Genomic DNA, 13645 nt, shown 5'->3' on the forward strand with positions numbered 1-13645 from the left:
GATGTAGAGAAATGTTTATCTGTTATAACATACATCTACTGCTGAATACAAGGTCTTAAAGCTGTTTCTTAATTCATTATGTCTAATGAGAAAATTCAACTTGTTTCCCTTTCGCCACCGTATGGATGGCTAATACCGTTAGAAAAATACTCTTCAGTGCTATTGTAGGGTTTACAGGAAACTTCTTCAGTGTTGTGGGACAGATACCGATTTAAACACCGATCTGAAAGAATGCTTCTTCCTGTTGCCACTGCCTGTAGGTTGCAGAAGAATGGCCTACACGCACTACAGTTCTGTTTTACTCAAAAAAGAAACAAAAGAAACCTAAACAATAGGGTAAACGTTTATTTGGAGTTAGTTTTCTTGCAGATGATGCTTAAGGCCCTTCAAGCAGAGTTCAGGAGCTCCTGTATGGCTGCCTGTTGATCTGCATTGAGCTGTGATATGCATTCTGTCCACAGTCCTCCGGATGTCTAGGAAAAAAAGAGAAGTTGGGTTTATACAGGATCACAAGCTTCTAAGGCACATATTACAATTTTATATGTTTAAAAAGCTCGGCATTCACCGAGCTTATTTCTGTAATACATATGCTTAAGGACAGACTGAAATCTTCAAGTATACACAATTCTGCATTCAATCAGAGAGATCCCTGAATTACTCAAAGGCAAGCTGTGGTTAAATAGCACCACAGTAATTTGATTTGAAATTCCTGGGAACTCCCCATAACTAAGTGGGTCAAATCAAAAATTAACTCTTCATTCTCTAGCTAACAGTGCCTAACCATTTGCTCTCCTTTGCACTGAAGTTAAAACATCAACATCCAGGCAAAAACAAATCGTGCTGAAATAAAAAGGTTATCTTCTGGGCACTGGTGTGTCAGTAATGTCTTCAGAGGAATAGAACACTGTGATTATAGCACAACTTCAGTGAGTGAGTGAGGCTGTAACTACAGTAGATGCACAGAATTACTCTTTGGACAGCAGAATAGTAAGCTTCCTTCTACATTCAGCTGTTTACCAGTAAATGTAAACCCACATCCTCCTTTGCTTCACTATATCTCATATATGCTACCATTTTCAAGTTACCAGTAGAAAATCCTGAAAATGAAAAAAGTTTTGGAAAAAGCATTTGTTTGGCCACAGAAAGATGGAAGCAACTTGCACCTTGTCTTACATGACTAGCTTTGACATTAGATTAGCTTTTATAACAGCAGTGTACTTTAAATGCATTTAAAAGACTGTTTTATTCCAAGTTTTTATTTTCAGTTTTATAATAAATGCCCTTTTTTCACAATTCTTTTTAAAGCATATGGAAATGGATTCACAGACTTTGGAAACAAAGACCTCAAGTGCTACTTTTTTTTTTTTTTAAAGTTTGTTTGAAACAAATGTAGACATTTTATACTCTCGATGTATTGTGGAATGTTGCAGAACTACACGTGCTCTGCCAGCATTTATGACATTTAAATTGATACTACACTGAAATATTCCTGGCATGAGAACAACTAAGCATGAGGGAAAAAAGTTTATATGAGATTCCAGCCCTGGCCATAATGCTGCTCATGTCAGATGCTGGCAGTGGATCAGCTCACTCAGAAAACTGCAGAAGAAAGTCCTTCTGCCTGCTGCTGCTTCCCAGATTCCAGAAAAGTGCTAGCACTTATGCAGCCTTCAAAGATCCTTCTATGGGCTAAAATACTTGCAGTGCTCTACTGAAGAGAAATTATTATGTGTGGAGAAATGCAAGGTTGGCAACAGTAAGCTACAATTAGTAACAACAAGCAGAAAATCCAACAACAGCAAAACAAAACAAAACCCAAACAAATAAACCCATACCGTGAGCTTCAAGATTTTTCCCCCACAGCCTGAAGCTAAATTATTTAACTGAGACAAAACTATTCCATCTGATGTATACCTACCAGTCCTGGTCAAAACAGAACTTTGAAAAGCAAACAAAACAATACACAACTAACCTATACAGGTACACCAGCTAAACTGAACAAATGTACTGGCAAACCCTAAGTTCCATACACAGACTTTCAATACTAACAGCAAAGGATTCATATCTGTAAATGAGAATCCCTAACTGGCCACTCTTGCATGAGTTTCACTACTAATTTTTGGCTGATTTAATTCCCTTTGTATGCCTTCATTTGGTGTTTCAATAAAGGAAGTCATTTTGTACCAGACATACTAGATCTTGCAGGCTGACACAACCATCCAAGTAAATCCTTCCCAAAATCCAGTATTCCTGCAAATCTTGAATCTAAGTTCTCCCAAAGGATGACAGGTACAAGGTGCAACGATTGACTCGCTGCTGCTCCAAATCCCATACGCATTTTATAGGCCATATGCTTGCCAGGCTTTCTATCATAGGCTGGCCTGGGTTGAAAAGGACCATAACAATCATCTAGTTTCAACCCCCCTGCTGTGTGCAGGGTCACCAACCACCAGACCAGGCTGCCCAGAGCCACATCCAGCCAAATCATCCTTCTATTATTAGATGCTGTAACTGTCAAGTAAACCCAATGCTATCAGATGGGCTATGCATCTTAAGACTTTTAATTAACAAGCATCTGAGAAGCTTAGATATAAAGAGAGACTTTATTCCTTTACTCAAGTGCCAACATTACCAAGTTCTAACAGAAATGGTTTTAGGAATATCCAACAACACCCATCATCACTGGTTGAAGCAACACTGTTTAAGGAGACAAGACACTCCGCACTAGTTTAATGGTTCTGATGCTTCTGAAAGCAAATCCTAAGCATTCCCCTTTACGTATAAGAAAGAAAGTGTTTACCTGCACTTGGCGAACAACATTAGCCAATCGCTTGGTGCATGGATCTTCATGTTTAATAGCTTCATGAATTTCACCATCCGCAATTATACTGAATATTCTGGGAAGGTTCGAGTTGTTGGGACCAAGGACAACTGGATTGTTGCTGTTATGATGAAAATACAGATTACAAATAAAGCAATCTCTGACTAAAAAAGTTCACGTAAACATTTCACATTTAAGCTGAGTGATTTTGAAATATTTTATTCTTAAGCTGCTTGTTTACATCCAAGTTTCACTCAGCTTAGCAAGTATGCATAGCTTTGTTGCTTGTGACAGAATGTTCCTCCTCCTGTTAATATTTAACCAGCTGATTTTTAATCCACCTACACTTTATCAGAAAGAAGTTCTGTACTTTATGGAATTGCTGAGTTCCATGCAAATGAAACTGTAAATAAAGTGACAGAAATACCCTGCCTAAAAGGGCTTCTTTTTCTCTCTCAGTGCTCTAAGGGGGAGGAGGTTGTATTACTGGTGTCAATAGAGCACTAGTGACCTCAGCTCTCTGCCAGCACTCTCACTGACACCACCAGTAAACAGTTTTGCTCTCTCTTTCCCAGCCAAGTTCTGGAGCAAAGGAGTGCTGGCAGCCAGGGACTGAGGAGGAAAACACATTCTGCTTCCAGCCCTGCCACCTACCACTGCTGTAACACAGAGACTGTGCATGTGGGACAGACAGAGCTTTAGAGAAGTACACAAGCAAGGCTGAGCACTGTGCAGAGCTGGAGACAAAAGCGTGCTGGTATTAGAACTCTTCATTTCTGTATAAGTGTGTATGTACATACAGCTCAGTATTACCATGGTGTCTCTCTACAACTGCACAATCATCAGTACAGAGCCTTCAAGTTGCCACCATCCATTTTTAGCCATAACTTTAACAGAGCATCACAAGATACAAAGTATTAACATAGCTTTCCTACTTACTGACATGCTTTCTGTGTTTCCACTAAGACAGATGTAATGATCCAAAAGATGAAATTCCTCCACTCAATTACTAAGTGCAACTTCCACTCACACTAGAAATCTACTCCACCAGCCCAGTGACCGAAGTGAAGCAGCACAAAGCCAAAGAACAAGCTTTGGAACAACATGTTTTCAGAACCAACTGAAATTACTACAGAGTTCAGGGACATGCTATTAAGAAAGTGTCTGTATTGTTTCTCTACTACCCACTTTGTTTTGTTGATATTTAAAAGCAAAAAAGTGCAAAACTGTTTCAAAAGGTTATGAAGAAAAGGTTGTAAGTGCATGCAGGCTGCACTCCCCAGTAACAAGACCTGAGCAGTTATCAGTGCTGAGACATAAGCAGAATATTGAAAGTCTCTCTGAAATTTTCTTTACAAGTTCCAGCTGACACACTCCCATCACGTACATATAAAACTTCTAAGAATTTTTTCAACTTACAGACATAGGTTAGGATGAGAATAGTGACTGTTTATAGAATAGCAATACCATTCTGGAAGACACTGCTATGACTTTCCAAATTATCTTCTCCTAAGCATAAGTAGATTAACCTGACAGCTTCTCAGTTTTAGAAAATGAATGCAAGGAAAGAATCTGCAAACAAGCTCTCTTTCTGCATAACATCGATAGCATCACCTCACCTCTCAATCAAGTCACACAAATAATTGAAAGTATGAACAGCTTCTTCTTTATCTTCATGAAGTGGAAGCCATGATAACCAGTGTGGCAGGACTTCTTCAACATTTACACAGTCTGGCTTGAACTTCATTATCTTTCCTACAGCTGAAATGCAGTTCTCTGTTGCATTGACGTTCTCTTTGGTTTTGGCATCTGGCGACTGAATGACTCTCACCAGCAATGGAAGAGCCTCTAATAGTTAAACACACAGAAGAATAAAATTTAATGCATAATCAAATTTTATTTTACTAACATCACAAATTCTACAAGAGATGACTACTTATACTAGAGAAGTCTATAAACAAGATTGTGGTGTTTGTCCACCCATACAACAAAATCCAGCCATCCCCCTGCTCCACTGTCCAACTACTGCAGGTTCTTCCCTGCTCAATAACCTGTAAAATACACAGATAGAGGAAACAAGAAAACAGCTAATACACAAGTTTGAGTTTACTTTATAAGGGCAGAAGAGAAAAAATAGTTATCTACTCTATCAGCTTCTATTAACATGATGATGAAAAACACCACTTTAATTTGGGCAGCAGCGCACGTCAACAGTGCCTGCCTGCTGCACATCTATTGCATGTCTGCATACACATTCGTATGGACAAACACACCCCTGGCCTACTAAAAGGTGCATTAGCAAAAGTTCATAGAAATAATTTCATATGGTGAATCCATCTGGCATAGTTTGCATAGCAAAAAGTCAAATTTCAAGGAAGAACGCCAACTTTCTTGCTACAATAATAACAATTTATTTAAAATAGTCATGGCAGGCAGCCATATATATACACACTTTTTATGAATATTCATGTCACACTTCTAATCCATAGGATCTCCAAAGTTGGAAAAGACCTTTAAGATCACCTACCTAGCCCAACCATCCACGTGCCACCAATACTGCCCACTAAGCCATGTCCTTCCGTACCACATCTACATGTTTCTTGCACACTTCCAGATATAGTGACTCCACCACCACCCTGGAAAGTCTGTTTCAGTGCCTGCCCACTCTTTCAGAGAAGTTTTTTCTAATATCCAACCTGAACCTCCCTTAGTGCATCTCTAGGGCATTCCCTCTCATCCTATCACTAGCTACCCAGGAGAATAGGCTGACCTCCATCTCACCACTTATGTCTATGCAGACCTCAGAAACACAGGAACTTGTGTTCTGCTAAAAATATAATCCTCAATCTGTAAAATTCTATACCAGCATAAAAACAGGCTGTGAAATTGTGCAGAAAGCACACTTCAAAGCAACCCCTATTACTGTAGAGTGAATTCTCACACCACAACTTCATCAGTAAGCATTGCTGTTAACTGATGCACAATTACACTTGCTATATACAGAGTTTGATTTCTGAAGAATTTAGCAGCTGGGATTAGGATTAGCCCTAAGATAAAAAAAAGATGCTTTTATGTATCTGATAAACATTACATGATCACAGAAATATTCAGAAATATTCAGAATCACCAGCCTGTGTAATGAATGTATGTAACCAAAGGTGAGCAATACTTCTCTCGAGGGACGGTGTGGGTATGGCTGTGGCAGGGAGCAGCACATCCAGGATCACACATTCAAGAGGTTTTACCTGGTGAACTCATACCTGTGCAAAAGGGACGATAGTTGTCCCCACCAAATTGTGCCATAACTCCAACACCATAGGCAGCTGCTTGCCTAACTTCTGGGCTGTTATCACATATTGACTGCAGCATCGGCCTCAGGAAGTACTCGGCATACTTGAATGAGGAGGGGCTGCAATGCTCTACGATGTCATCAAAAATACAAAGTCCCCACTGTCTATCTGGCCATGGCCTCTGTGGACACTGCAGCAAAACCAGATAATATTTAAGCCACCTTAAAATAGGTAATTTTGTACAGTTAATGATTTGTATCAACAAAGTCACAGTAACAGTGGTCTAGTATTTCTGTTCAATTCTTATATTAACTGTAATACTACAAATCATCAGTTTCAGTAGAGATAGTTGCAGCATTATCAAAATACAGAAGAATTTCTGATTATTAAGATTAATAATAAAGAGATAATTAAGAATTAAGATGATAATGATTTTGGACTAAATCCTTCACCTCTCCTTCATGCTCCTTTACCTGTTTTATTATCAATTTATCCCCAATAGTCTGCAACACTTTTTTTTTTTTTTGCTCTCTTCCTGCAGAGAGTATCAGGCTGCCCCACACAAATTACATTCCTTAAAATACTTGTGTGGATCAATGATCCTGAGTATGGCAACACTGAAATTAAACTTAGCATAGCAACGTGCAATTTTCAAAGAGCATGGCTTAACCTATCAGTTCTGGAACTAAACCAGGACATGACTATTCTGTACAACAACTACTGCTACATTTTATCTTCCAAATACTCCCAGATGCCTGCATAGAAGACTTTTCAGACATTCAGGAAAAAAACAAAAAGGAAAAACACAATAAAAAGAGAATAGGGTACTTACAATTAAGTTGACAATTAGTGGAAGTAGCCTTTCAAACCATGGCAACACCTTCTCCTTATAACTGCTGAATATTGAGTGCAAAATGTCGGATACTTTAGTCAAAATATAAACGTCACTGTCATCCTGATAGGAAAGATATAACTCACACTGAGACTAATGATCCTTAAAATACAGCAAATCACATGAAACACTATAGTTTCTAAACTAATAAAAGTTGTTCAGTGATTTTGTTTTGTAAAAACAGCCTGAAGTCCACCTTAAGTCCAATACTTGGAACTCTTGGTGCAAAGCTCGAATTCACTGCTGTTTAACTTTAAGCATTCAACCATCTAAGGCTCCTAGGTTTGTTTCAGGAGTGGAAAGTTTAGAGACAAATGCTCTCCTGTGTAGATTTACTGCTTCACTGGACTCCCCTTACAGAAAACAGAAGGCCTTTTTCCTCCTCTGAAGCTCACACACACTGTAACAAACTTTGATTTAAAAGCAAAGAGATAACTGCCTTTGTGCTAGAATGTGGCAAAAATGAGGAATATTAATCTTCTTATTTTAATTCCATTTTTCTCCTTGATCAGTTAGTGTATCAAACCAACGAAGTCCAATAACCATCACATAGATTCAGCTATCAATTCACACAATATTTCTAAGTGAGGATTTCAAGTGGTTCCCTAGACACACATGCATTGGAAAAACCACTTGACTTTGTTCTGTTGTAGTCAGCATAGTTCCTTTGATCAGCTTATTCTGTTTTCCTGCCTGTGAAAGTATATAGCTATTGTTTTTCCCCCACTAGAGACTAGTAACTAATAACCATTTATCATGCAACAAAACCTGCTACAACACAATACTTAAATTTCTACATTGTCAGGTGTAATTTTAGCAGTAACTCTGGAATATATACACATACATACACACACGAAAGTAAGAGAAATAAGAGGTCCATCTGGCTTGGTATGGCTTTTTTTTTTTAGATAACCAATAACAGATGTTACTTTCTACCCCTATACATTTGTACAATGTAAACCTCCTCCTATGCTATATCAAATCATCAAAACAAAGTTACTGCTCAAGCCAGGGTTGTATCGAGATATTTGATTGACATTACTCTTTGATTACCTTTCTTGACTTCTGTCCTTGCCTTTATGTATCCCCTAATATTTCTGCTGCCTTGAGGTAAGGGCTACGTACACAATTATGGGACCAAAGGTGTATAATCAGGTGCTGCTCATTATCCTATCTTAATTCTGTTCACATGGGAAGTGACATTCCAATCCTACTCTTACTTTCACAAGACAATGCATACAAGTCTTTCTTTCAGTCTTTAACAAAAAAATCAGCAACAAATATGAATGAAAGTATTTTCAAGAATGCCTTGAAACTCTGTTGCAGAGAGTGGATACAGCCACTCTGAAATTGTTCTGTTTGCTAACACTTTCTCTCATTATCACTATACAGTGACAGTTACAAAAAACTTAAGTACTGAAAATGAGAACAGAAAAAATAGTCAGGAGGGGCTTTTGACTCAAAACTTGTGTATTGTTTTTGGTTGGTTTTGATCCCAAGATAATGCTATCATGTAGGTGCCTTCTGAATGTTAGCCTAATGTTCCCAAAGGAAAGGGGCACTGAAAACGCACTGTTATTTAATAAAGCATTTACATATATGTGCATGATTTGCTGAGATGAATTCTGGTCTGAAAACATCTTAAATTCAAGTAGACAAGCTTTAACTACTCATCACGTGGCAAAAATTTCTTAAATTCCATGAGTATCCTCCCTCCTTCATTACAAGCAGTAGTGACATTCTTTATTACTCTTCCCATAACACTGATGATTTAATGGAACTATTCTCTCTCTTCCACACTCACCTCTACTTCAAACTAAAGTCAGCTCAGTATCTTAGCAAAGTCACTTCGATATACTCTCACAAGCAAACACATTATGGCAGCTGTTCATTCTGTTGTCCTACTTTGATACTCATAATGCTATTTCAGGCCTGTCCTTTTTGAGACGAGCTCTTGATCTCACATGTCTGCAGTACAGGTATCAGAGGTATGCTCAAAGTTTAAAATGGGCCACGTAGGTCATAAGGTATAAAGAAAAAGCCAGTCAGCAAGGGTGTGCCTTGGACTACCACAAAAGCATTTGACAGCAGACATTAAAAAAATATTATCCAAGAAGTGTGTGAGAAGATGTAGTAAGTGAGAAGTTAGATCTCAAAAATTCTTCTTTTAGTATACTGGGGCAAGAAAACCTGTGGTATTTTCCAATTCATGCAAGTACTGTTACTCATTTCTTGAATGAATATGGCAACAGTGCATTCTTCCAGGAAGAAACAATTCTGAGAAGATGCACGATGCTTTAACTTAGTCATCTCTTGTGTCACATACTTTCATCTCAGTGCTTTATGAAAGGAAAAGCTCCCCAAGCCAACTTACTTCATCTTGTAATGACTCCTCAACTTGTTCATCGTAGTCTTCATCTTGTCTTTTCACTAAATTAAAAAAAACCAACACATTTTAAACCATTATGTTGCCTAGGCAGCAATACAACAGATTCAGAGACAAACTTAGAATACTAGAAACACTATCTGAAGATGCAAGAAGAATTTGTCTTTAAGCTTCAAAGACCTTTCACAGAAAAACAAATATGACAGCTCAGACCAAGAATATGTAAAGCAGCATGAAACCTGTCCATAACCACAAAAAAGTGCATATAAATAAGGCAGTATTATTGCTTTAAAACTGCAAAGACTTCAGAGATGAAAAAACACAGAAGTGACAACACTATGGACATGAGATCCATCAAGTAATCTGTACATAAAATTTTGATTAAACTACAGTATTTCAGCAAATTATGCCACCCCCACCCTCCCAGAGCTTGCAAATATTCATCAGATTATGTTTTTTCAAAGTCCAATTGGCTGAATATGGAAATTAAAGAAATCCCAACTAGGAATTTTGTGTTTAGAAATGATTAAATTCTGCTTTGAAGAACTATCACACGTGAACAGGAATTTTTGCTGACCTACCCTGTCTTAATTCTTGGTTTTTAAAGTGCTCTTCTAGTTTTCCTTTTAATATTCCTCCAAGTTCTTCAAAGTGTTCATTGTTAAGGCATCCATCGCCCATTACCTCGATGCACTGTGAAAGAAAATGGTCTGTTTTTCAGATTTAAGATACCTGAGCAGTCTCAATGAAATCTAAAACATGCACAGAGTATTAATTCATGCTTTAAGTGATTACTTGTACAAATAACTAACAGAACTTTCATGCTGTGATCAATTCTCACATTAATCAAGTAAGGCATAATTTCACTGTACATTTCACCCACACGGTTCGAGTGGTTTGTGGTTAAAATAAATAAGCCTGTTGTTTATTTTAGCTTAATATTTATTCTACTTCCCACTCCCCCAGAGATTCAGAATACCTATGTACAATTAGAAAAAATCAGAGCAGAGATGTATAAACAACTTTGGTATTAATTTAAGCAGCTGAAAGAAATGCAAACACGTGTTTGTTTTTCTTTTTAACTTTAAAAAGCTATGAACAAATAAAATTTTTAAGAAAAAGAAAGTTACCTTCGCAAAAGAATGCATTATTTCTGAAAGAACATCTGAATCTGGTTCTGTCCCAATGGCTTTGATGAGTGCATCACACATGAAGTGCCACATCTGTGTGAGGTACTCAGGCCCGCGGACTCTGGCACATTCAAGAAGGAGGGGCATTGACTCTGCTGCTGCCACTCGAACACGTTTTGTAATTAAGGAAACAAAACGACTCAGGCCAACAAAAAAGTGCTTAGAATGTAACTATAATGACATTTGTTTCCTACCCAAAATTGACTCTTCACTTCGTGGTGATTTCTTAGATACACAGAAAGATTACATTTAAAGAAAGATTATAAACAGGTGATAGGACAAGTTTTAAACTAAAGGAGGTTTAGATCAGATATCAAGAGGAAGTTTTTCACAGAGAGAGCAGTGAGGTGCTGGCACAGGCTGCTCAGAGAGGCTGTGAGTGCCCCATTCTTGGAGGTGTTCAAGGCCAGGTTAGATGGGGCAGCCTGGTCTAGTGCCTGACTGAGTGGCTGGGACCTGCCTGAAGCAGGGAGTTGGAACGTGGTGATCTTTCAGGTTCCTTCCAACAAGTCGTTCTATGATTAGAATAAGAAAATTAAACTGTTTTCTATTCAGAAGTTGTTTCAAGCCTATTTCAAGCAAGAAACATATTCAAGTTGCCTTAGTTTGTTGATGCAAACAAAACTTTCTGTACAGCTTACTTTCTACGTTACAGATGAGCTTATTTAAAAGAAACTAAAGGGAGAACTAGGATTTACTGACTAAGGATGTGTAAAAAAACATTCTCAGAAAAAGACTTCTACAAAGCAGCAGAACGTAACATTATTACTTTCTATTCAATTAGGGAAACATTGTAAGCATAACTGATTTCTCCCAAACTAAGCTTCCATTTCCACAGTAGGATTTATTAATAGGATATCATCATGGAAGTAGAACTTCAACAACGGAACCATCAGCTTTACAACTTGTTCAGTGTACTCCACAAACCCTTCCTTTAGCTCTTTTGCATAGCAAACCTGAAACACAAAACGTGAAAGTGCCGTGTTAATGTGCCATGTTATGTGCAATATGTAATGAAAAAAATCAGCATAATTGCAAAAAAAAAGTTAAAATTCTTCAACATCTCCAATACTGTAGAAGTTTTGCAAACAAAAGCTGTTCACCTTAAAAATGTAAGTTCTAAAAAACTATCTTCAATCAGTAGGAAAATAGATTGTCTGAATCCTAACCTCGAAAGAAAAACAAAGCTATTTAACTATAAAGAATAGCTTTGTTACAGATTTTGGCCTCAGACTTCATTGTCCAGCAATACACACATCACCAGCATTGCCTTATTACTCACCAGCATTTGGCATGCAGTTGCTTTCTCTTCAAGACCTGCAGTTTTAATTCCAAAACTTTGCTGATCTCCTAGGTTTACAAACTCCCAACCATCATCATCACTCATATTCTCCATATCTTGTGCTGTTTTTAAAAAATATATATAACTTAAAATACAACCATTTACTTCAGTGTTTTTCAAGCAAAGCATCAGCTTAAAACCTACTGTCTAAAAGAGCTACTTCAGGTTTAATGGATGCAGTCTTCATTAGGGGGCCCATGACAACAGGAAGGTACTGCTGAAATTCCTTTCCAAGAATTTTACACATTCTGGCCCACGCTGAGATCATGTAAGAAATCTGTAAGAGAGGACAGTCAAAATTCTCATGTCTCACATTTTACTCTAACGCATATTCATAATGTTATCATAAAGAACACTTTACAACAGATTTTTTTCAAAGAAAGTCAGTAGTGCATAAGATACATTTAAAAGAGAAGACTGAAAAAAATCAAATCTGATTATTACGTTATGTAAAAATTCAGCTTGAGAAGACCTCTCCCCCAAGCCTTTATATGAAACAATGCATTGACATCTCTTATCAAAGGTGTGGCAGTATAAGATATACACTTAAGGCAATCATGACACTCTTCAAAAGTCAATTCCATTCTGAAATAATTTCCTGAATTTAAGTGATACTATTGATTGAGTCTCATTTTTAAAAAGAACAAGCAGAGCAAAAGACTTATGAGTGCTTTATGAGGAATTTCTCAGTTGCACAAGTCAAAATAGTTCTTTGCTCATTAGAACAGCTGCCTAGTAGAACTCATGGAACTATTTATAAGAAGATGACAGCAAAGGAATAGTCACACAATGCCAAATAAAGTAGCAGCTATTAGACAAGGGATGATTGTCCATACAGCAAATACAGATTCTAGATGTCTAATCTCCTAACCACGCTTCTGTGAGAGATTTAAAGAACATCTCAGGGCAGTCAATCCCTTATAAAAGATGTGGTAAACTGTTAGCCTAACTGTGCAACTATTTTTTTTTTTCCCTCTTTAGGGAATGTCACATCCACAAAGAACATTTTAAATGCTAACAAACAAGATGGAAACAATTTTTAACATACTTGTGGATCATCATCTTCTAGATCACTGAAGTCTGTCTGTGTCTTCAACAACAGCTGCATTACATCTGACGCATCCTGCATGAACTAAACATGGGAAAATGTGCTTTTAAAGGCAAATCAATGGAGTACTTTGCTGAGACTCTTAACACCAAACAATTTAAGTATTTATGGCCAACGTGTTATCAAGACAGAAGTTAAAGCTTCGAGAAGTCCGAAATGAAGAAAACGCAAATTCTTTTTTTAGAAGCATCACTAAATGATTCTGTTTTCAGCCTCACTGCACCTCTGTTCACATACTTGAAAGCATAAAAAGGGCTTTTTAAAAAACAGACAAACCATCACCAAAACCTGCTTAAGTAACTTTTATTCCTGTGGAACAGGAATAAACCAATAGGATAAGCTACTAGTGAGACAGCAATATTTTAACTCACATCAGATGCTTCAGTGAAGTTACTCACACTCTCTTTTCACTTTGTGCATTTCCATTACTCCTCCAAGAAGAATCTATTGAAGGTTGGTCTTTCTTTAATCCATATACCACGTTATTCTACTTTTAAGTTATGATTTTGTCTTCCTCACTCAATAAAATGAAAATCTGTGTCCATCTCTTGCTATCTGAACATCACTTTGATTCCTAGACAGCCCTTCACACTTGCTTATTGGCACTTTTACAATA

The 13645-nt window shown here is 37.4% G+C and overlaps 1 protein-coding gene across 1 annotated transcript in view; it reads right to left on the reverse strand.

The window, feature by feature from the left end:
- Window positions 1–323: 323 nt before the first annotated feature.
- Window positions 324–13645, reverse strand: part of IPO5 (importin 5) — a 38175-nt gene continuing 24853 nt past the window's right edge. The window contains exons 15-26 of the mRNA XM_031610600.2: window positions 12970–13053; window positions 12066–12198; window positions 11862–11983; window positions 11439–11535; window positions 10520–10692; window positions 9971–10082; window positions 9378–9433; window positions 6944–7066; window positions 6082–6301; window positions 4441–4669; window positions 2801–2942; window positions 324–473 (exon numbers count right to left, since the gene is read on the reverse strand). Of these exons, the coding sequence (XP_031466460.1) occupies window positions 387–473; window positions 2801–2942; window positions 4441–4669; window positions 6082–6301; window positions 6944–7066; window positions 9378–9433; window positions 9971–10082; window positions 10520–10692; window positions 11439–11535; window positions 11862–11983; window positions 12066–12198; window positions 12970–13053 (1578 nt within the window). The 3' untranslated portion in view covers window positions 324–386. The remainder of the gene's footprint in view (window positions 474–2800; window positions 2943–4440; window positions 4670–6081; window positions 6302–6943; window positions 7067–9377; window positions 9434–9970; window positions 10083–10519; window positions 10693–11438; window positions 11536–11861; window positions 11984–12065; window positions 12199–12969; window positions 13054–13645) is intronic.

Source organism: Phasianus colchicus, chromosome 1 (assembly GCF_987193195.1).
Source record: "Phasianus colchicus chromosome 1, bPhaCol1.hap1.1, whole genome shotgun sequence".
Lineage (NCBI taxonomy): Eukaryota > Metazoa > Chordata > Aves > Galliformes > Phasianidae > Phasianus > Phasianus colchicus.